At 40.5% G+C, this 24,383-nt stretch overlaps 3 protein-coding genes across 3 annotated transcripts; 1 reads left to right on the plus strand and 2 right to left on the minus strand.

Moving 5' to 3' along the window:
* Nucleotides 1-912: 912 nt before the first annotated feature.
* Nucleotides 913-3,105, minus strand: LOC101304478 (putative lipid phosphate phosphatase 3, chloroplastic-like). Its single transcript, XM_004298988.1, has 8 exons — nt 2,794-3,105; nt 2,468-2,686; nt 2,280-2,367; nt 2,059-2,168; nt 1,885-1,978; nt 1,613-1,801; nt 1,456-1,515; nt 913-1,348 (listed from the first exon to the last, which is right to left on the minus strand). Exons 1-8 carry the CDS (start codon nt 2,851-2,853, stop codon nt 1,161-1,163), a joined length of 1,008 nt encoding a protein of 335 aa, XP_004299036.1. The 5' UTR covers nt 2,854-3,105; the 3' UTR covers nt 913-1,160.
* A 9,771-nt stretch (nt 3,106-12,876) lies between these two features.
* Nucleotides 12,877-15,561, plus strand: LOC101312934. Its single transcript, XM_004300909.1, has 2 exons — nt 12,877-14,030; nt 14,248-15,561. Exons 1-2 carry the CDS (start codon nt 12,877-12,879, stop codon nt 15,212-15,214), a joined length of 2,121 nt encoding a protein of 706 aa, XP_004300957.1. The 3' UTR covers nt 15,215-15,561.
* Nucleotides 15,562-17,114: 1,553 nt separating this feature from the next.
* LOC101313220 (elongator complex protein 2-like) lies at nt 17,115-21,646 on the minus strand. Its single transcript, XM_004300910.1, has 11 exons — nt 21,491-21,646; nt 21,326-21,413; nt 21,157-21,242; nt 20,784-20,937; nt 20,077-20,237; nt 19,309-19,983; nt 18,763-19,084; nt 18,389-18,606; nt 18,049-18,226; nt 17,181-17,653; nt 17,115-17,135 (listed from the first exon to the last, which is right to left on the minus strand). Exons 1-11 carry the CDS (start codon nt 21,644-21,646, stop codon nt 17,115-17,117), a joined length of 2,532 nt encoding a protein of 843 aa, XP_004300958.1.
* Nucleotides 21,647-24,383: the final 2,737 nt, after the last annotated feature.

Below are 24,383 nucleotides of genomic sequence, written 5' to 3' on the forward strand. Positions count from 1 at the left end.
ATGGATTTCAAAGAGGGAGTCGACGAAAAGAGAAAGAGTGCTTATTGCTGGCTGGGGGCGGCGTTACTCACCACGCGCACTGTGACAGCTTGATTTGGAATTTACGGGAAGTAAATCTTACGGATTTGGATTTTACGGGAAGTAAATCTTATGAATTTGGAAAGAAGATAAGTCTGGTGTAGTCAAGACGAATTGAAATGAATTTCCCAAAGTAATCCTGTTTGTCAGATTAGAAAGGGTGAGCGGAATTCAACTCTGGTGATTACTAGTAATTTGCCTGTAAAAGCAAGTATGTATATTAGCAGAATTTTCCGTAATTTAGACGATGGTAATTTTGTTTACTCTATAAAGAATGTGAGAATTGTCATGATGAAACCGGATTGCGATTTCAAACTTCAGAAAGCAAAAATTATCCCCATTTTTTCATCAAGGCTAATTGTCCGATTATTTTCCGTTCTGCTTTGACACTCTTTATATCCCATACCATATTCGTTACTTGTTCTTGGTGTGAAGTTGATAACTTGGTATACCGGCCTTTTGCACTTTACCTTTCTCATTTTAAAGAAAAGGAGACCCGGAGAAGGTGTCACTGGTCATTAGTTAGATTAGAAGATAAACAAAATTAGAAGCCAAGCTAGTAGCACATTTTTTTTTTCGATCAAGAAGCTAGTAGCACATTACCAAACTCCAAATATTGATTTATGAGTTGGTCTTAAAAACCAATAAAAATCAGGGTTCATATGGGCGTGGTTGAACAGCTAGGAAAGCAAATAAAATGGTTGAATAATCGAGTCCTAAATCCTAATCAAGGCAGGCCAACTAGCAAACCAGGACAAGGTCCAAAGGCAGAAAACCAAACCCACACTCATCCATGTGTGTTGCTATTTCTTTGATTGTTTCCAATGATGTTAATAATCTCCCATCCTTGTTTATATTTAAGTTCTAAGGAAGCATCATCGGTATTCATTAAGCATTCAGGTATTCACAAAACCGTGACTATCAAGCTAAGATCTGCATATAGCATCCAAGGATTCCAAGCTACAGAAGATGTGTTTAACTAGAACCTAGTATAAACATAAGTGATTAGGCAGCAAAGGACATGATCAAGAGGCATTGTTGTTATCACCTCCTCGGCTCCTCCCAGATTCCATTTCATCCGGCTACAGGCTTGTGTAGTTATTCGAAGCATATGATGTAAATGCAATACTGGTGTCATTCTGTGCAGGGACATGTTGAATCCCATTATGAACCCCCATGACCTGCACACTGAGTGCATTGGAAGTGGTCGCCGCGCTTGAATTGCTACGTGTCTCCTCTAATGCTCGGAAATATGCATAAGGACCCCAACCTGATAGTACAGAAGAACCAGCAAATCCATCAGAACAGTATTTCTTGACAGCAAGTGCAACATACAGAGAGCAAAAATATGCAGGAAAAAAAGGGTGAAAAAATGACCTTCATCATGATAAGGGGCAGGAAAGAACTGCCGGTAGCAAAATGCAGCCACAACAAATCCTACAAGATATGAACTCATAACAAATTAATCTCAAATAACTTATTTCTGCACTATGCAGCATCAAATAAAAAATTTAGAAAGGTATATAACACAGACCTAACAGACTTCCAGCAAAGACATCTTGCCAATGGTGCCAATAGTCAGATACTCTGGACACCGCAACAAGAGAAGCACCCAGTAGAGGAAGGGCGACAATGCATAGTTTCGCAACATGCCCTTTTCTATCAAAAACTTTAATCTTTCCACTCAAGTATAAGGCGAGGAAGCCTAAGCCTGCAAACGACCCTGAAGAGCAATGACAAAGTATCATCATATGTAGCATTTTTGGTGAACATATTAACAATAACAGAGCAGGAAGCATTGCTTACCTGAAGCATGGCCACTGGGGAAACTCTTATACCCTTCCTTCATGACACTGGCCTTACCATGGCACATCACATCTCCCCACGTATCATCATAAGACTACAAAAAATAAAAGCATAGATCAATACAAACACCATTCAGAACAGGTTTTTAATCTTCAGAAAAAAAGGGTAACATACGTCTTTTCCATCAGGAAAGCAGCGCCAAAAGAAATCTGGTCTAGGACGCCCAACTCCATTTTTAATTGCTTCAGTAATGACAACAGTAACCAACACAGAAAATAACAGGCCTGCTCATATAGACAGCAGATTACATACACAAGTGACGAAAATAACACAAACCATTCAAGTGTTCTTATTCAAGCAAAAAAAAAAAAATACACAAGCGAAAAATGGATTACCAAGAATGCTGTGGTGAAGATCATACACATCCTTCCGACGCACATAGAACAAAAGGAAAATGGCAATGGGGAGCAATACTGCATACACCTGAATCATATCAATGGAAACATCAATCCCCACAAACTAGTAAAAAACCGATCACTAGCTGCGAAACACATTAACATAGTGAATATTCGAATTCTCTTACAGGAACAGCCCAAGCAGGCACAGTGTTCTCTTTCAAGGGGTACTTGAGATCAGTCATCATATCCTTCCCCACGAAACGGTGGAAAGGCTCAATGATATACAACACAATCTCTATGACACCAAGAAGCACAAGTATGAGCCAGTCATGCTTGTGGTTCTTGGCAACCGCAACTCCATGAGACTTGATGGTATACGTGCCCAGTCGATCACCCTGCACCGCCTGCAACACACCACATTAACACAAAACTCTTTAATTACTGCACTGATCATAAACACGATTAACCGATGATTAAACTAAACCCGGTAATTTTAATCATCACCACAAACCTGGAAGTGAAATAGACTACGGAAACTAGAAACAAGGGAACCAAGATTCCACCAACCCATTACGAACCGGAACCTTACAGTAGTCAAGTCTTCCTCAACAATAATCTCAGTCACTAAAACAATAATTGAGATCGAAATCCACAAACAGCAGAATCTTATCACTAAAACAATAATTGAGGGAAAAAGGAAGAAAAAAAAGTAGTGGGGATTGAAGGAAAGTGAGGGCCTATTTGTAGCGCGAGCCAAAGTGGAAATTTGAAAGGGTGGGATGGACGTGTCAGCAAAATTTTACCTTAAAAAAAAAGACTGGGACGTGTTCTTGGTGCCAAATGCCAATGAGTTTACAAAGAAAAAATGGAGGAAATGGAGTTGGTGGAGCCGAAGAGACGGTTATGGTCTATGTCTTTGGATCGACGTTGAATACAATGTGAGGGGCTTAAATTGTGTGAGGATGAACAAGGCTCGAGGATATATGAGATAAGTCGATAACGACCTTGTTGGGATTTTTCTTTTTCTTTTTTGTTTTGAAAAGTTTGGGTTGGAAAATTTGAATCTGCGGTTTGTTTTTGTCTCTGTGTATTTGGAGTTGAACTTGAACAGGTAACTGATCGGAGGTGTTGACTAATACGGTGGGGTGGCTTGACTTGGTTTATAAGAATATTATGCATGGGGGTATATAGTTCAGTGTGGGTCGCAGTGGCCTAATGGGAAGGTTGGTAGGAGGGGGACGACGTCGTTTAAGAGGTAAATAGAGAAGCGCGGGTGACAGGCTGGGCCGGATTAAAGGTGGTTGATACGGCGGTTACCGGCGGGACGATTGGGTCAGTCATGAGTCATGACGAACTGCGTAGCCTAACCGCGTGAACGGTTTTTTCGGATGCCAATAAAGAATGACCACTTTTGAAATATATAATCAAAAATTGAAAAATTAAAAAATGACCTGGTCATCTGCTAGTCTTTTTTTTTCTTAGTTTTTTGGTTTTTTTTTTGTTATAAAAGATGCTTCTTCTATGGGTTGGTTTATTTTACTTTTATTAGGATCTTTAAGTTAAGGATTAATTGAGAACTTTTCGGCATATTTAACTTTTCGATCTTCTATCCACATCTTGATCGTTCAATTTATAAGTATTTATAAGTAGATCATTTTTGCAAATTTTCAGCCATATTGAAAATCTTTAAGGCATTCATAAGTGTGATTTACCAATTATGAACTTGAACGGTTCATATTTGACAGATTTGGTTCGTCCATTAATTTGATCTAGTTTGTTACCTTAACGAATACCAATTTAGCTGAAATTTGTAGAAATGATCTACTCATATAGACCTAAAAATTGAACGGATGAGATGTCAAAATGTGATAAAAAAATAGCTCTTTTAAATCATAAACCAAAAAGTCATAAACTAGTCCTTAACTTAAGGGTCTTCACTAAAAGGGCTCCCCGTTTTTAACTTTTTGTTAGTGAAAAAAAAAAGGGTTGGTAAGTTAGCGTTATTAAGGCGATGTATTGTAGTAGTAAATTTTCTTATGCCAAGCTTGCCATCTTTTATTGAAGCTATCAAATTTTTATTTTTGTTGAATTGTTTGTTGTCGATTTACCAGCCAATGTACACCCATAAACGCCATTGAAATTTTATGAACGAGTTTTATGTCTCGGCTAATCAGTAGATGATAATATGTTGGACGGAGAACTGCTCTCTGACGGTGCATAACAAAAATACATTCGCCGTCAGCAACAGAGCTCGCTAGCTAGCTAAAAGTATGCATATGTATATTTTGCTCAGGCTTAAGAACACGAAATTTCTACTCGAAAGTAAAAAAGGAACACAAACTTACCTGCAGCAGAAACGATTGAGTGTTGTTGATCGATCTCCTGAGTTTCACACTTGGTATTCTCCTCTGAGCTATGCTTGTAGAGCGCTATGGGTATTGGGTAGAGATAGATTGATACGTACTCTTAGATGATAGCTAGAGCAGGGACCAAGCACTTCACAATTTTCCAATAGTAGTGACAATTTAATTGCTGCATTAATTCTTCGGTCAATATTGATAACTCCACAGAAACTTACAGCATAGGAGATTGAATCATTGAAAGATCGTTCGTCGTAGGCTCATATATATAGCTGAACAGAAAAGATCAACGATCATAATCACGACATCAACTCCGGCTCACTGCTCACCAGCATCGAGTCATCGACACCGACGGCACGACTACACCACTAACATTCTCCACCACCACTTATCTTAGTGCTACTTGTTATTAGTTAGAATGTCTATCGTTATTGGTCAAGCGGGAGGGAGTTGAACAGCTAAGATGATTGAATGGGATAGTGCAGCAAAATTATACAGTTAACTACTAAAACTTACAAATAGAACAACAATCTCTAAAATTGTTTGGGCCTTTACTATAAAGGCGCTCAGTCCACTTTTCTCCAGTCCAGGCAAATTATGGGCTTTTTGAAACTTGCCTGGTGATTTTGCACCTTTTCTTAATCTTTCTGAGTTTCTGGTCATATGATTCAGTTGGGGATACATGAATCAAGATAGCCAATCCTTTGACATACTTCAATTGTTTAAACTGAGGTACAATCATGGGATAGAGGAATCATAGAGCTGCTTACAAAAGAAAAGACAAGAGATGCCTTCGAAAACATAATCTAAGAAATGTACTCCAACTATGAACTATGTAGCTAAAGTATTAGCATGCTCTTGAACACCTTCCACCACATAATGGTACGTACGTGGTGTTGGGCGGGATGGAAATTGTGAAGGACTGAAGTAATAAAAAAGAAGTTACTCCGGTGCCGAGAGTCAAACCCAGTTGATTATTTTGTTGTCTAATTTGTGTTGAGCTACAACGGATTTGTTATTATAATAAGATTTAAACGTTTGATAAAATAGTAAATAAAATCTAAGTAAAAAGAATGGATTTCAAACAGGATAAGGATTGGAAATATAAAATTAAAAAAATTGTTCCACTGCGGGGAGTCGAACCCAATTGATTCTCTAGTCGACCAATTTGTGTTGAGTTACAACGGATTTGTTATTATAATAAGATTTAAATGTTTGATAAAGTAGTAAATAAATTATAAGTAAACATTTGTTATTCCCTTCAATATCGAGAGTTCAACTTAGTTTGATTAAGGTTTAGCAATCCATGTTAGTGCAACAATGGATACTTTTAATTATTTGTACGATAATGTTGGATATAACATTGAAATGTTTATTGTGTTGTTGAATGTGATTCGATAACCAATTTGCAAATTTGAAGTTAAAAGAGAAAAAAAATTTGCTGCCTCAAAACAACTCTAATTACTTAATTTGTTGGTATGGAAGGAATTACTGAACACCCTGCAAATAATAAGTAAATATCAATGATGATTGACCACAAAACAATTGGGTTAATTACTTAATTTGCTGTCCCGTTTAAGGAGTACTTGGAAAACATACATCTGACCCAAACGCAGAGAATAAGATTTCTTGTGGAGTTGGATATCGAGCTTAGCTGCGTTGACGACATGCATCTTCGTATCGTATCGGGCCTCTAAAATTAGAATACAGAAAGAAAGAATTGCTTGTTAGCTTCTCTGCCTCAGTGACCGTGCTTCATCTTCCTATCTGGCTGTTAAGCACTTGGACCAGAACAGCCATTCATCGAGCTGTTTCCCAAAGCGGGTCCTCATCTCCCAGTTTTGTGACCATTTGTCCCTTAAAGTGAAAGACCCCTGCACTGCCTCAGATCATTGCATATCGAAACCCTGGCAGTCTAGCATTAGCAGAGCTACTTCTTCTTCTTCCTCCTTTGACTCTTACCCATGTATACTGTACAGTAGTGTATATACCGTACGTATATCCACTGTAGTGTATGTATCTAGTTCTATACGTAGCCACATATGTACTTCGGAACGATGAGTCGACACATAAATCATGACGTGTCTTGTACGATGAACTAATCTAATGATTAATTTTTCGGTTCCTTAGTTCAATGATATTCTGACTTAGTCCAAACTCCAACAAAGAGACGGAGAGGATTCCCTTGTACATTTGATAAAGGGGGTACTTGCTTTTGCTTGCTAAACCTGGCAAGAGCAGTGTGAGAGGAGTGAGAGATACTATCGTAGTTGGAAGCAGAAGTAGTGCACTACCAATTTTGTCAATGAATGAGATAAGACCACTGACAGTGTTTCTATTAGATCGATGGCGATGGATCATCATCAATTCATCATCAACTTTGGATTCTCATTTACTTGGGGCTATAACGGTAGGCTGGTAGCTATATATATACAAGAGGTAGAAAATGGTGGACAGTTTTTAGAGGAAGTAAAGAAATGTTGTTACATAGAGTCAAGGAAATAGCAATGCCATGTTCATAGGCTCATAGCTCAATAATGGATTTTGAGGAAATTGGCATTCCCTCCTTGCATTGACTATCTTTTATTTTTTGATGCAATTGGTCTTACTGAAATTAGATAGGAATTTCACATGCATCTTTTAAGCATTTGTGGAACTTGCATATGTAATGTGTGCTCTTAAAACAAGTACAAGTTTTAGCACATACGTAGACATCTAACTGAAATATCTAGCTAGACATCTAAGAACTGAAATTGCCTTATTCCGTATTAAGAAAAAACAAAACAATTTTGTATGATCTACCGCGACATCTACCGGATTTGGATTTTGTCCATCTAAAGAACTAAACATGGTTGACTCTGAGTACTGGAGCTAACCGGAAAACAAAAACACACAAATTACAAACGCCGAATACATCTCTAAGTGCAACTGTGAAAAAAATATTGAAACTAAGAGTGAAATCACTCCTAATCAATCAATGGAGTAAAGTAATATGTTTTGAATATCATATATAAATGTAAAGAACCACTTGAATCAAAACCAAGAATATCAAACAAGATTTCAAGTCCTATGCATAGATCCACCATAGCTTCACGTAATGAAACCGCACCACTTCATCGCGTAAATGTGCTCCTAATTATTGGTTGGTTGTCTCAATATTGTAGTCCTTGTTCGTCATGCCAATCACTATCCTAATTCTCACAAGAGAATAAGCAAAAGTAATCAAACGAATAATTCTAAGAAAATAATCCCAAGCCAATCGAAACAGTTCAATTAGGTAAACAATGTACCAGGTTAACCTAAACGCCAAATGGATATATACGAATTAACAAAGTCGATGTATAAGCATATTGGGACGAATTGCTTTCATGTCACAACGACTTTGTTTGTGTCAAAGACCTAGATTATTAGTCTATCTTATCCTGATTTGGAGAGTAGCATAAACAAAATGAAGAAAAAAACAAAGGTGGACATGATGATTAATTAGGTGGTTTAATACTCAATCCAGCATTACTAAAATAATTGACCTTTGTGGTTTGGGATTATCTATCACTAACCTAGCTTCACTTAGATAATTAATTTAATTCCTAACTGGTGAAGAAGCTTTTGTAATTAGGTTAGCTCGTACCTCACCCAAATGCCTGATGGCCAAAAGATCGAGAGTAGCTCACACCACACACAATGACTTGTATGGTAGTGCTTTAGGTCATGTCCAATCTAACCTGCAATTGTCCTTTAAGACACAAATTGCGGTAGACATTATTCTCTTAAACTTCTTACGAAAGTTCACCAAAATAGCATAATCCATTGGAGAACTATCAACCACTTCGATTATACTTTTATGTCGTAATTAAGAACTTAATAAATTAAAAACTCGATAAAGTTGTTAGTAACTTTTATTTGATAACGTAGCTTACTTATAACCGTTATTTATTTTTCCCGATCATGACTTTAAAAATAAAATAAGCGCTTACTTGGTCCTATCAGTTTCAGACACAACATCCCTGCGGGTGCCATTACAAACATTAGTTCATTGCTCATCTCTACTTTCTCATGAATTAAAAACTTGAACAAGTTATTGTCATCCTAATCCTATACTATATAAACAAGTCCATAATGATAATAATCCTTAGATTACAGGTCATTACATATGAGCTGGAGAGCGGTGCGATGCGCCAGATTATCATATGTATGTGTCACACATTTATTTATTCAAACCATAATCTATAATTTAGACCAAAAAGAATTCCCAGAAATTTTGAGATTTTGCTCAAAATCGAACTGTAGCAGTCGACACCTCATGGGTTATGTATGTCATCGACCACAGTTTGACAGTTTCAACTCAAACCCGGTTTTGGAGGCTGGGATTATTTACAGTGACTGTAAGTTAACTAGCTGAGTGGATTATTTACAGTGACTGTAAGTTAACTAGCCTACTCATGATGAAGTCACCAACATGATTTTCGAATCCCATTATATGAGTCTATAATAATGGCCTATAGAAGAAAACAAAGATGAACAATCCGTGTTTAGTCATCCTAGGTTATGAGGATGGTTTTGGTTGCTTTTGAACGTGATTTGACAACTGACAACATTATAATTATTTATCGGAGGTTTCACGTTTTACGTAACTTATGTGTTCATTTTTCGTACAATAAACTTTGAAAAATATGTTACTCATTCATTTTTTTCTTTCTGAAAATAAAACGTGTCTCACGCGCGTATATCTATAATTTAAACGTGTCTTCTCTTGCTCTCGTTTGGCTGCGTCATTGTGTCGGTGCCGGCAGCTGGCCAAGCCAATGTGCGACCAGACAAGATGTTAGGGCTATGGAGGCAGTTGTGGCTTGGATGATGGGATAGGGTAGATGTTGTACATTTCTACTCATTTTGTTAATGCGCAATTCGACCCTTGATTAGGTTTCATATTATCATTGTATAGCAATCAACCACGGTAAACTGCCCATAATAGCAGAAACCGTAAAACAGGCACATACAAAGCATTGCTGTAATTCAGAATTAACCAATTGCTTAGATCATTAACAAAATGACAACCCCAGATTAAGAAAAACAAAACAACAACTTATGCTTTGTTTTGGTAAACGTGGAGACACAAACCACAGAAGAAAGACAAAAGCCTTCTTTCGTAGAGCAGAAGCACACCCCAGATTCCCTTCAACAAAGGATCTTAACTCTTAAGCACTTTTGTCTTAACAGCTAGAAATAACTATATTACAACGTACTGCCCTCGAGCAACGGCAAAATGACGTCACTTTACAGCACAGCGACTCGTGGCCGACGCCGGTAAGGTGACCCATCACGCTTCTCGGTCACACGTGGCGATAATTCAGTGAGCTTGATAGCTGATTACCAATTGGGACGCGCGTGGGACAGAGGAGCGTGGTTCTTTGATTTCGGCTGAGTTTTCTCTATCGTGATCTTTTTTGGTTGAAAAGTAGGGCAGATTGATGACGTCATCAGCGGGTGTGTTGCCAGTTTGCCACTATTGCGGCTCAGACTTCGTTTGGCTTTGAGTAAAAATGGCGGGTGGAGCATTTCATGGGTTAATTTCTTAATACGGGATTAGGGAATATTTTAATCAGTGGTTCCAAAAACGCGTTTTGATAAAGCTGGTTTCCAAATGAGTTGATAATTTTGAGTTTAAAGAGATTCTGCCTTTATATATGTAATTGGCTTTCCTTGTCAAATATAAATTATAAATGTCTTGGTGAGGCAATTAGACATTAAAATTGTGCGTAATATATTTCACCGATGCATTTGAGTCTTCATACTTTTCAAGATTTATCAAGTATCAATGATGTCGACTCTAAAAAAACAAAAGAGTTAAACTGTGACGTACTGAGAGATCATAAAATTACCGCGACTCCTAACCCTAGCTCTCTCTCCCTCGACAGAGTTAGGGTTTTGCTGTGCGGCGCAAGTCCTCTTCCATGGCAACCATGGTAGCCTCCCAAGCCTCTCTCACGACAAGGCTGATTTCAAAGCTCTCTCTCTCCGACTAGGAAGAGCTTGTTGATCTGGGTGACCTCCGGTGCCCGAAGAAAGGTTTTGTTGCTCCTCGATACTACTTGGTCGGACGCCTCAACATTGCTAGGGCAGTGGTGTTCAATGCGTTTCGAAGTGTTGTTCGCAATATGTTGCGTCTCCCTTCTCCAGTTGAAGTTCAAGCAAGGGGTGATCGCTACCCGTTTACGGGGGCTAGCGAGCGTGATGTCAATCAAGTCAAGAAGGGTGGTCCTTGGGCTTACCAACGCTCAATGATCATCATCAACGACTATGACGAATTCTCTGATATCAGGCAAGTCCCTTTGAATTTCGTTTGGTTATGGGTGGAAATCCTTGAACTGCCGGCTGCACTGACAACGGCGGCCACGGCAAGGTTAGTAGGTGAAACGATTGGACCGGTTTTGCAAGTGGATCAGCACGGTATTAACCGTGGAATTGTTAGGGTTCGTCTAACCCTAATGTTAGATGAGTCGGTGAGGCTAAGTCGACACATTAGGGTTTCCCCTATTGATGTTCTGGAAGTTCAATTCCGCTATGAACGTCTCTTGGGTCGGTGTTATGTGTGTGCTATGCTAAACCATGGCGGGCTGCCATGTCCAAGAGAACAAGAGGATGAAGCTCTGGCGGTGATTCTGAGCCCAGTTGCAGCACCTTCCATGGTGTTTAGAGCCAACATGCCTTCCACACTATCCACTCCAGCTTCTGTGTCGCTTTCTTCCTTCTTCCCTAAAGAGAAGAGAGTTGTAACCATCAGAGAGGTGCCTGCTTTCCCCTCTCTTACAAAGATTACCGGAATTCGACGAGAACATGAAGAAGAAGAAGAAGAGTCTCCAAATGGTAAGCGTGCTCGACATGCTCTGGCAATGGTCCCATTGCTTTTGAACCCTACTGAACTTGGCTTTTCTGTTAACCCTAAGACTGGAAAGTCTCCCAAGAAGAGAGGAAGACGAGAGGTAGCAAGAACAAGAAGAGAGTTCCAGAAGGAGCATTTGAGTCTCTGGATTTCATGGCTCCGAGTGTATCACAGGTTGCAAGTGTTGAAGATCCAGGCCTTGACTCAGAGGCTAAGGCTGAGTAGTCTCCTAGTGTAGCTAGGAAAGACCCCTTCTACTTTTTAACAACAACTCTCTTTCTTTTCAATTCGATGAAAGGTACACCATGAGGGCTTAGGCCTAATTCGATTAAAAGTGGAGTTGTTTGTTAGAGGATAGAAGGTTACATGTTTTTTTAGTTGTTAGATCCACTTTTTTTTATGTAGTTTTGAGGTTGTTTTTCCAATTTTTAGTTATAGTCCAAATTTACTTTTCTAGCTATACTGCTTATATGGTCTTCAGACTATTCATGTTTGACTATTTTAGTCGTCATGATCTTTGATCCATTTAAGTCGTCATGATCTTTGATCCATTTAAGTCGTCATGATCTTTGATCCATTTAAGTCGTCATGATCTTTGATCTATTCATGTTTGACCATTTTAGTCGTCATGATCTTTGATCAATGAAAGGGTTAAACTGTGACAAGTTGGTGCATTTAACCATTGTTTCTAAATTTATCAATATACGTATGCATTTGATACTGAGATATATCAATCTTTGTAATCCATTTTTATGTACAATACATTTATACATAATGGTGACTTTATTAAAATATTTATTCTCTCATCTACATAAAATCAATTTGTAATTGAGCTAGCAAAATTATTTTTAATGACCGAATTATTTTTCTATTTTTGGAGCCAAGGAGATTATCATCGTAATCAGCACTAACAGACTTCAACCGTGTCAGAACGGATCCGGGCGCTGAATCACAGTCCCTGATGTCACGCTACCACCCTGCACCCTACCGCAGCAGAACACCACACCCTCCCTACACACCCAACTGGAGCCAATCAGTGAACTAGCTGTCAAACCATCTGGACTCGTACACAGTTTCATTTCCAAAATTCCAACTTGGCCCCCCTCCTGTTACTTCACTCCTCCCCGTAAAAAGGGTCCCATTTGTAATTTAACACGGAAAAGGTAAAAATATATATTTAAAAATTAATGGAAAAATAGAAATAGCTGGAGACCAGGTATAAGAGCAGTAGTGCCCTCCCCTTTTTTCTCTCTCTTCATTTTCTGAAGAGTAAAAGATTCTGAAGAGAGAGCCCAACCCACCGTAACCACCACAACAAAACCCACAGTGGTTACTCAGTCCACCACTACCTCCCATGGAGCCACCGGCGGCGGCGGCGCCACCACTTCAGCCTCAGTACCCCGACTCACTTGACTCGTCGCCGCGCTCCCGCAATACCGAGTCCTGGGACGACCCGCTCCCGCCGTCGTCCAGGCTCCGGCTCATGTGCAGCTACGGCGGACACATCGTGCCACGGCCGCACGACAAGTCGTTGTGCTACGTCGGCGGCGACACTCGAATCGTGGTCGTGGATAGGAATACTTCGCTCTCGGACCTCTCAAATCGGCTGGCGAAGACGCTTTTGAACGGTCGGCCGTTCACGCTCAAGTATCAGCTTCCGAGCGAGGACCTGGACTCTTTGATCTCTGTGACGACGGATGAGGATTTGGATAATATGATCGACGAGTTTGACCGGACGGCGAGTCATAATTCGTCGGCGAAACCGGCGCGGATTCGGTTGTTTCTGTTTCCGTTGAAGCCGGATTCGTCGCAGTCGATGGGGCCGATGCTGGATATGCCGACAAAATCGGAGGACTGGTTCCTCAACGCGCTCAACGGCTCGTCTGGGATGCTCAACCGCGGCTTCTCCGACTCCGCCTCCGTCGATTGCTTGCTCGGGTTAGACGACGGCGGCGGCGCCGCGAACAATTCGGAATCGAGAGGAGACGCGGAGGCTTCTGCGGCGGCGAATTGCAAGAACGGGAGGCCGGACGTTCATTCTGTCCCCGATTCGCCGATGCTGGAGAACTCGTCGTCGTTTGGCTCAACCTCATCGTCTCCGTCGCTGGCGAATTTGCCTCCTATTCGGGTCCACGTGGAAGACGGCGGGGGTGGTAGTAGTCACGGCGGGAATAGAGCGCAGGATCAGAAGGTGGGGATTGAAGAGCAGTTTGCTCAGATGACGGTGGGGATGGTTGGGCAGCAGAAGCAAGATGACGGCGGCGGCTTTGTGATCTTGTCTTCAACGCCGCCGTTGCCGACTACTATTATGCCTTCCTCTGCGCCGGTGAGCTCTTCTTCGCCGCCTGATTACCTGAATCGGGTCGTCTCCGATGATGAGCGATCCGATCACGGTGGATATCGGAAACCGATTCCTCCTCAGCCTCAGCAGCAGCAGAGTCTGCCTCCTCAGTCTCAGCCCAAATCTACCGGACTTTTTGATTTGCCGTCGCCAGATTCAGTGTCAAGGTATGCTTTACTTTTCACTTAACAAACTAATCTGTTGAATCGTGCTCTATTTTTGGTTGTTCATTTGTGTTTCAATATAGGATTTTACTTCATAGACAAGTTTGCAAGTTTGCATGTTTACTTCATAGACTGTTATTGTTGATCGGATTCATTACCACTGAGGTGTTGTTGATTGTGGCATTTTTTTTTTTTTGCTTTGGTGGATACGAATTTGCAGTGATCATAGTTTATCAAATGTTGCCGTGTCACGCCCAAAACCTGTAGTTTATCAAGAACCAGTTGCTCAGATACCCTCTGGAACCCCCACTAGGTTTCCTGCAAACCTTGTTGATTCTAAAGTTAATGTCTCTGATCCCAACACTCGGGTTCAGATGCAACAACAGGTGCAGGATTCCGGGTATGTATTACAAAACCAGTATGATCAACAGCTACAACAGCAGCAACTACTACAACAACAACTACAACAGCAGCAGCAATTTATACACCCCGGTGCACAGTACATGCATCATCACCCTGCTGGATCTGTGCCAATTCAGGCATACTACCCTGTATATCCTTCTCAGCAGCAGCACCACCAGCAGCAACAGCAGCAACAACAGCAGCAACACCACCACCATCAGCTTGATCAGCAGCAGCAATACCAGGTTTATTACATGCCCGCAAGACAGGCCCCACCCTACAGCAACTTGCCCCTGCAGCAATCGCTGCAGTCCAACATGAGTGAAGCTGCTGGCGCTGCTACTATTGCTTCTAGCCGCTCTCAAACGCCTCCGAATCCCATGCTATCTCCCACCGCAGCTTACAGCCAAGTAAGGAATGCTCCCATTGCCAAATCCGAAATTGCTGCTCCTGTGTACAGGACAACAACTACAGCTGCTCCTCCATCTCTGATTCAAGGTCCTCCTTCTCAGCATCAGCCTCAGCAACAATATGTTGGTTACGCACAGGTTCACCCGTCTCAATCAACTGTTCCTACTTCAACGGGTGCTGCTAATTATGCATATGAATATGCTGATGCTTCTCATGCTCAGCATGCCCAGATATACTATACTCAGCCCCCCCTGGCACATGCAATGACTTCTCAGTACCAAACCATGACAGCCACAGCAGCCATGGGGCTGCCTGAAGTTTCTAATCAGCTTCCCAATGACAACATCAAGCAGCAGCAGCAGCGATCACAATGATGACTTTTACAGCCTTTGTAAGTCAGTTTTCAGAAAGAAGAAACAATTTTGGAGAAGTGGGGTGCCTGGATTATGTTTAAATTATCGATATGTTTCTTTGGTAATTGGATTGTGGTATGTATTTGTGATAGATAATAAGGAACTTCTTGGTACGTTTTCAAACTCGTTCTTGTATGTCATATTGTTTCTCATCGTCATAGAGAGACTCATAGGAAATGAAAAGGTGGTCTGAGATTATACTGTAAAACCTCGAAACTCAAACATATTGTGTGCTTGTGCAGATCGGTTTCTGAATAAATGTTTTATAAGTAGCAAGAGTTTTGAATTTATTCTGTAGATGTATGAGCATTTTGATGTTGCCCTTATGATCTTGTTCATGTTGCTTTAATTTGAATTCTTGAATACTATGCTCACTGCAACTAGGTTGTAGCCGGAATTACACATTCGAAGTGCTCCTTTGCGAATAGTAAGTTGATGATGAAGAAGCCACTACTGGAATCGTAGCTTAAAAACTACCTCTGCTATTAATATATGCAAGTAAGTTGTCACTTTCTTGAATTCTGCTGTGTTTCACTCAGACTTGCAAAGTACCACCATCTAGTATTAAATAGAAGAAAGATTTTCAAACGCATACTTCACAAACAATTTAGGCAACTTCTAAAACAACACCCAATTTAGGTTTCATAAGCATAATTGGATCATTTGGATGTAGAAAGCCTGAAAGGGAAGAAAGGAAAACTAACTTCTGATTATGTTGGGGTTAAACAAATTACATGGACTAGCCATACAGATTTAAGTTTATAACCCGCGACAAACTAGTTGTAGCATTAGAGTTAATATCCGATCAAAAAACGGTACAATTACCTTATTGTTTTGGTTTGCGCACAAGTTGGGCAGTAGCTTCCATTTTTGTGCACCAAATAAGACGATAATGCGTAGTGTCAACTTAAAACAAGAAAAACCAAATCCGAGGTGGGAAAACCCCGTAATGGAATCTGCTGGATGGGGACACAAATCTCGAATGGAATTGAATTCCTTAAGAAGAAACGATAATGACAATTTCAATTGATGTTGGATATCTTGAAAAGCTTGGCTCACTTTTACCATGGTGTATCTCATCATCATATTGAAATTGACTCGTATCTGGTATAACTCCAAATCCTCCACATAAGAAAGTGCCTTGTTATTCGGCTACTTGATTCTCATGTGAGTAAGCAGTGTGATATGACACACAGTGCGCGCTTAGATTCTTCGTTTTTCATTATCCAAACAAAAATTACGTCTTAATTACTCCTTAAACCATGAGCAAACGTAAGACGTTTGGTTCTAATTGTTTTTGTTAATTTGTTTTCGGGAAGCGAGAGATTACGATAATTAATCTCACGTGGTTTCTTTGCACATTATAAACCGGAATGCGCTGACCTCTGCTCGCAGTGAGAGCTACGCTACCGGCAACACCGCCGCGGAACACGAAAGCGATTGCGGTGGTCCGGTTTGTTACACTGATCAATCAACTAAAGATGTCTCGTTCTCACCCTACTATATAACAAGGTGGTAAACATGGCCAAATAGTAATGGACCATCTAAGTTGGTGCATTCAACTTTCAATGTTGAACAGCTGAAAGAAAGTGGAAGAGTTTGAACCCTAATTTGGGATTAATGGGCATGCCAAATGCGAAGTATCATCTGAAAGAGAAAGCTCTAGCAGAAGATATCGGCGCCATCAATACTCATCTCATGTCACATTCAATAAAAGAAGATGAGGAAGAACAAGAATCATGTTATTCCTTTGTAATAAAAAATTGATTTGGATTTGATATGATGCACAAGAATCAATGACATGTCCAAGCAGGAGAAGCAGACTTGTCAAATTTGGACTGGTATAATTAAGTCCACTAAATCAGAGCTTACAGAAACGATGCTACAGACAGTAAAAGTAATTAATATTGAAAAGTTAACATTTTACCTCGAACACTCTCACACAATGATCAGCTCCACATGAGGCAAGCTGTATGCTAGTACAATCTTTATTCTTGCGCTTTCTCCACGCCAAACGGCTCACAGAAGAAACATGGCACATCAATGGATCAAACCGTGCTACAAGAGTAGCAAGTACATTTGCTGCTACACCATCATCGGTTCTGTTAACAGACAGACTCCACAATTCAATAAGTCCGCTTTCCATTCCAACTGCAAGAACCCCATTATTTTTCTTGGAATCAAGACCAGCCCAAGATAGGGATGTGACGCTACTGCTGAACTGTGGGAGAGTCATGAGCAGCTTAACTGATGAATCCTTTCCAACAGTCCAGATCTTCACCGTCTTGTCTCTTGAGCCTGTTGCAAATTCATAGCCGTGGGGATTCCAGGAACATGACCATATGATTCTTTTGTGTGCCTCGTGCTTTGCTACCAGCTTGTAACTAGTGCCATCAGTGCCTAAACAGACATAAGAGAAACTATGCATCAAAAACTGTTTGTAACAAGTGGCTCAGATTGTAGAAAGCTATGTCTGCTCTAATGGAGTGTGACTAAACAAGTAAACAGCAACAGTGAAGACAACACTGCCATAATTTCATACCCATCTTGTGAACATGTCTCTATGAAAGGTAAGAGAATAACTACGGAATTGAATATGTAATATAAGTGACCTAAAGTCTAGACAACCAGTTTTTGACCGTCAACCCCATCAAGAGGTAGACAATGCATATTTTGTATCATTTTGTTGAAAATATTGAGGCTGCGCAGAATTGGTTAACCAGACACCATCATTACTCCAACAAAGCATAAGGTAAGTTATAACTAAATATACCAGGACATCAATCAAAGAGTACCTGTTTTGTCAATTGAAAATATAGAGAACTGGCGATCCCTTGATACTGCCAACAGGAATTTGTCATCAAGAGAGAACTCCATTTGTGTAACTGTCAAACTATGCGACTGCAAGCGACCAACTGCTTTCCAGGAACCAACTTCCCACAGCCATATTTCTGCAACTGCTGCTGATTGGGCCTGCAATACTTGTCAAGTTTAGTACAGTAATTACTAAAATGTTATTACAGCAAAAGACCGTACTTTTAAATGATCTATTTCTTCCAAATTCTGTTTCCTTGAACTGTCTACTTAAGTATTACATAACTACTAATATAACAGTAGTACAGTGACACCATATACCTTACAAGATGAAGCGACAAGCTTCCCTTCATGATCACTGCAAAGAGCAAACAGCTCATTCCCGTGACCATAAAGCTTATGTGATTCTGGCCATAGTGTATGCCATCCCAATTGATCTTCAATTGGAGGTTCAGTCAACACAACAGGAACCGCATCAGGAATAGCTTCAAGGGTGTCAAGGCTATCATTTGGATTCTTCTCTATGGTGTGCTGCTCAGCTGCCAAAAACAAAAATTCCGTTAGAAAACATTCTAATATTTGTAATTTATAAGATTCAAAGCAACGATACTTGCTAGAAAAACCAGATACATAGTATCATTTGCAAGAGTTATAATTCTAAGATTTACGCTTTTAACAGAAAGAGAGAGGATCACCATGAACATAAATAGGTTTCTGTGATAGCCCAAGAGCTGACATATTTGCACCCAATATCTGTACACCCAACTGAATATCTTCAGAAAAGGTAGAGTTTTGTGAAATGGCATGACCCAATGTCTTCAAGAAAGACAAAGGAGCTTCAAACACTCTGGCAACTTTCTCATCGGCTCCACTGACAAAACGATGGTTTCCTTTTCCTTGGATGATGGTGACACAGTTCATATCATGACCATGAACTTGAGGACGAGCAATTTCATGCCAAGAACCCTCATCTCCTAGAGATGTTTCATTTTGCCATGGAGAAAAAATTCGTGTTGTCTGCATATTTTGAAAGGACTGTTAGTCATAATTTGACTTCAAGTGACATGACAAGTCCAGTTGATTATTCTCATACTTATATAATTAAGCCAATTCGTGATAAATTGCAGTTAAAAGCCTCTTCTTATGAATCCATGTCACCATTAAAATTATCAAGTAATATTAACTTCACTAGGATGAATGAAAATTTCATTAGATTACTGTAATATAAGCAACATATTCACCTGGTCATCACTGACTGACAGCAAGTATTCACCAGATCTCCCCCAAGCAATATCGGTAATAGCTGCAAAATGCCCAGATGGAACTTTTTGCGGTTGCCAATTATCTAAGCCAGTACCGACATTTCTCCACAGATGGAAAGATCCACCATACCCATGTGCTAAGATCGAATCTCCGTTGGGACTCCAGTGGCCACCATAAAATCCTAGAGCACAATGACTCAATTCCCCAACAGTAACAACATTCATCCAGATACCAGAAGTTTTTTCTGGTTTCCAGATCATCATTGTCTTATCCATAGATGCAGATAAGATGCTCTGGTGTTGACAGTACGCAATCCCGTCTGAAGATACAGGTGAAGGTGGTTGCCACTCCACTGAATACACCCAATCCTCATGACCAATTAGAAGAGATTCCAGTGAAATCTGATATGAGGTTGTTCCAGCGACAAGTACAGGGCCTTCTATGTAAGATGCTAAGCTTATTTTTCCTGGCTTGGAACTCTGGCTGCTGTCCAAAGAACCCCGTAGAGCCATCTTCCATATGCGTATCCCTTTGTCTTGTGATGAACTAACAAGTAGAATATTATGTGCCTCACCATTATTGAAAATAGGTAACGAGAAATCCAGGCTTCTGATCCAATCTGCATGTCCTTTCAACTCGCAGGCTCGAACAAACTGGGTGTACATATGAAAAAATTCAAAATGTTTTAAGCCCCCATAATCTGATGTAAATCACTGGGTAAGGTTGATAAATCTGATGTCAAATACCTTTCCTCTCCTCTCCCCAGAGTATAGGTGAATCTTGTTATCCAATCCCCCCATGGCCAGGACTAGATGCCCAGTATTCCCAGGCAACTCTGCTAGTGAAAGTGCTACCATAGGTTTTGAACCAACAAATAGAGAATCCAAATGCAATAATTTACAGTCACCTGAAACATAAATCAATTGCTTCAGTGCAAGACCAAACCAAACAAGCTGCTGGAATATAAAACTGCACAAAATACTCATAGGATGCAGAACCAGGTCATTTTCCTGTATTGCAACTCAAATTATTTTCTTAGGAGGGAGAAAATCTTAGAGGCCCATATTGTAAGCCTTCATGAACAATGCATACCATAACTAATCCAACAAGTACCTGATCTAGATTCGCACTAATCCAATCCAGAGGTCTCTAGATCACTGGACTGCCTCCCATTCTATACCGACAAGTACCTGATCTGAAGTTCTTCTAACTTAACAGTTCAATTCCAAAAAAAATTGTTGTGAGTTTTTACAGCAACGATAATGTGTTGCTTGATATCAGTTTAACACTTTCCCTAATGATGATTTTAATGTACAACATAAATCTTTGTACCAACACTTAAGGAAGGGTTTACATGAAAGGAGCGTATACAACTAATGATCATGAATGGTTAATCTATCAAATATATAAAAGCAAACAGCTTAGACTTATTCCAGTGAACTTTTGGGCTCACCTCCACCAGTAGTTGGGAAAACAACCTCCCAGATATAAACTGTACCGTCCGACGAAGTAGAAGCAAAGACTGCCTCAGTATCGGAAACCAAAATCCCACTAATGCATGTGACACCCTTCTTGTGTAATTCAGGTATTTGCAGTACGTATCTCCACTGTAAACAAACACATAGTAAATGAATTTCGCCAATTTAAACAGGAAACCAATACTGAAATTAGATTTTCAGTAATGCCAATACTTCAAAAAGTATATACCCTCGAGATAGTTTAAGCTAACTATCAACTCATTACGTGCTAACATCACTTTAGAACAACCAAAGGAAGCACACACCATGACACAATGAACATCAAGAATTTCAGAATCAAGATTTTACCTTTCCTTCAAGAACAGTATACTCCCACAAAATAATGGCACCCCCAGCATCTCCAGAAAGCAAGTAATGTTGGTCTAAGTCTTTAGCTTTTGACAAAGGAAAAGCTGTTAGCTTGAACAATGATTCCAAACAGTAAAACTTGAAACAGTAAAATTTGAAGTATTCTTACCTTTGAATGCAAACTTATTACTTGGAAGCCATTGGGTGCAGTTAACAGAGGCCTTGTGGCCCGGAAGCGTAGTCGAAATTTGAGCAGTCTGCACCATTCAACAGTGGGATTAGCTTCAACAGAATACTGGGTTTTGAAATTTGCAGAGAAAGAGAAAGATGGTACCTTTGGGTCGAAAACAGCGACGGCGTTTTGGGCGCCGAAAGCGACTAAATCACAAGCACCCCATGAGACGTTGTTCACTATTCTGTTGCACCCTGCTCCTATGAACACTCGCTTTACTTCGACGTCAGTCTGGCCACCGTTGAAGGCGGACGACATGGTGGCTGAAGAATCGGAGAGAGCTGTGGCAGTGACACTGTGTTTTAGCAGAGGGCGGCTTCGACTGGTTTTGCTGGAAGGAAGGAAGAAAGCGTATTTGGGCCGTCAGGCCCAGGACATACGAGCATATGACCCCAAAGATCTTTTCAGAATTTTTGTCCATTATTTTTTGGTATTGAAAAAATAATGTTCGAGTGAGCTACCACTTCTGAGTAAATCATGTACTACTTGTTATTAAAGATGAAATTTCAGTTAGCCGCACCCTTCTTTTCTCTCTAGGGTTTCTTCTACTAGGGTTTTTTGATTGCTCTGCGGCTTTGCACCCAAACCCCTCGATCTTCAATGTCTGATGAGGTTTCTTAACGCTTCACGTCGGCCTTGGCCATTCATGACGGTGATTCTCCATCCTTTGGTGTCCTGAGGTCTTCTCCGGCGCCGCAACAGTTCTTTGCTATTGGTAGGCTTCTCTCTTTGAAGCGCAAGATTCTAGATCTGAAAGCTGTCATTGGCACGCTCACCTCTGTATGGGATCTCCATAACCGTCTCCAGATGAGGGCAAGGGAGGATCGCTTTGTGCTTCGTTTTAGCAGAGCCGATGACCGGAAAAATATTATGTCTGGTGGCCCTTGCTTCTATGGAAGATCTCTGTTTGTTCTTGCTGAGTATGATGGTTTGGAAGATGTGACCTCTGTTCCGATTGATTCGTTCCCTGTCTAGGTCGAAATCAAAGGTCTTCCGGATGCGCTTATGACTGATGAAGCGGTGGAGAAGGTAGGTTGGACCCTCGGGCGGGTTGAACATATTGATAAGATGAACATCAGAAGGGGAACCCGGGCTCGGGTTCGAATTTTGCAGAAGCTAAGTGCGTCGATCAAGGAGGCTTTTGGGGAGATGACATTTGATTTCGGTTCGAGAAGATTTCCGGTGAAGTTGAACGTGAAGTATGACCGGACCGTGGGCTTCTGCAGGGTTTGTGGTCTTCTAGTGCATTCAGAATCAGGGTGTGCAGGTAAACCTAACCTGCTTCCTCAGTTTATTGAGATTGAATCAATGAAGACTCCTTTTGGGTTTGGGGGAGCAGCTAGGGTTTCTGGAAACCCTAATCCTAATTCTAATCTAAAGGCGTATCCTAGGCTCTTTGCACAGCAAACCGAGTTGCAGGTGGATAGCTCGGGAGGGGGTTTCTCATCTTCATCCATGCCATTCCTCAAATCGGTTGCAGGCCCTAGCATGCTGCCGAAATTGTCATTCTCTATTCTAGGCATTTCGGCAACAGATTTGGCCTTGATGTTGGATCAGTTGCACACTCCTCCTATGTTGCAGGTGACTCCGGTTGCAACGTCGGCGACCATTGTTGAGATCCCTCAGGTATCTTCCCCTACTCCTATTTTCGGTGTTAAGAGAGGTCCGGAACTTGCTTTAGGTCCTTTGGGGAAACGTGGTAAAGGTGATGAGGTTTCCAAGTCCATGGCTTTGGTGCCTTATGTGTTGGATTTTTCACCGAAGATGGCTCTAGCTCATTTGGGTGGTGTGATTGTGGTTTCTCCGGCTAAGAAAAGGAAGCCAGGCCGTCCAAAGGGTTCTTTGAATAAGAAAACTATTGGTGTTGCTAATCAGTCTGTGCAGGGGCCGAAAAGAGCTAAAAAACGCTCTTTTGGTGCCCGGAAAAATTTGAAGGAGTTGGTCAAAGTACAGGATCCTTCTGAAGAAGAGGGGGAGGTAGTAGCTGTGGATCTAGAGCCAAATTCTTCTGGAGGTAGTAGCTGTGGATCTGGAGGTAGTAGCTCGTCGGGGGTCTCCTCTCCAGAATAGTCAAGGGTCTCTTCTTCGGGATTGTCGGTTTGTTGTCTTCTGAATAAGATAGTCTTCAAAATAAATGTGGTTTTTCTAGGACTTTGTTAGGTTTGCTTCTGTTTGGTCTTTTGGTTTTCTTGGTTCTTTGGTTCTGGTTCCCTTGAGAGGTGCAATGCTTATGGGTTGCAGCATAGGAATTACTTAGGATGATTTTGTTTTCTTAAGTAGTTTCTCATGATTCTTTTTTAACGTTTGCCCGCGAGGGTGTGTCATGTTCATGTTGTAAACCGATTTTCAGTTATCAATACATCTATGGCTAACGTCCATTTATCAAAAAAAGAAAAAAAGATGAAATTTCAAATGTCTTTTGTAAAACATTAACATTGTCCTTTATATCATACCATTAAATTTTATCATTGTTTAGACCGTTTTTAATGATAGTTTTTAATTTCATCATTTTTTAGATTCAATGGTCTAATTCAAAATGGTGTACCCCAAATCATTTTCTAGATTATTGAAATTCAACCATTTTTTAGAACAGTGTTTGCGTGAGCAACATATATAGATAGGTTTTTTGCTTAAATGTGAAATTTCTATTGAAAAACAAAACATACATAAGAACCAAACATGAATGTGGCGAAACCTAAAACTACTGAAGCTGGCTTGTATACATGAATCTAAAATTACTTTGGAAACATATAATCATTTATTTGACGATGGATCAATTAACGATCGAGGTCTGCAATCTTTTTTGTCTGTGGAGTTGCACTGCATCAAGTTTTTGGAGCAGAGACTCCTGTCGAGCGATTTTCTTTTCGTCCTCCCGCTGATATTTTAGGATGGATTCCAATTCTGACACCAATTCTCTCCAGTCCTGAACCTTATTCATATTATGGTTCACTCTTTCTATCACACCAGCGAAAAACATGAAGCAGATAAAGAG

This window comes from Fragaria vesca, linkage group LG5, assembly GCF_000184155.1.
Source record: "Fragaria vesca subsp. vesca linkage group LG5, FraVesHawaii_1.0, whole genome shotgun sequence".
In the NCBI taxonomy this organism is placed as follows: Eukaryota; Viridiplantae; Streptophyta; class Magnoliopsida; order Rosales; family Rosaceae; genus Fragaria; species Fragaria vesca.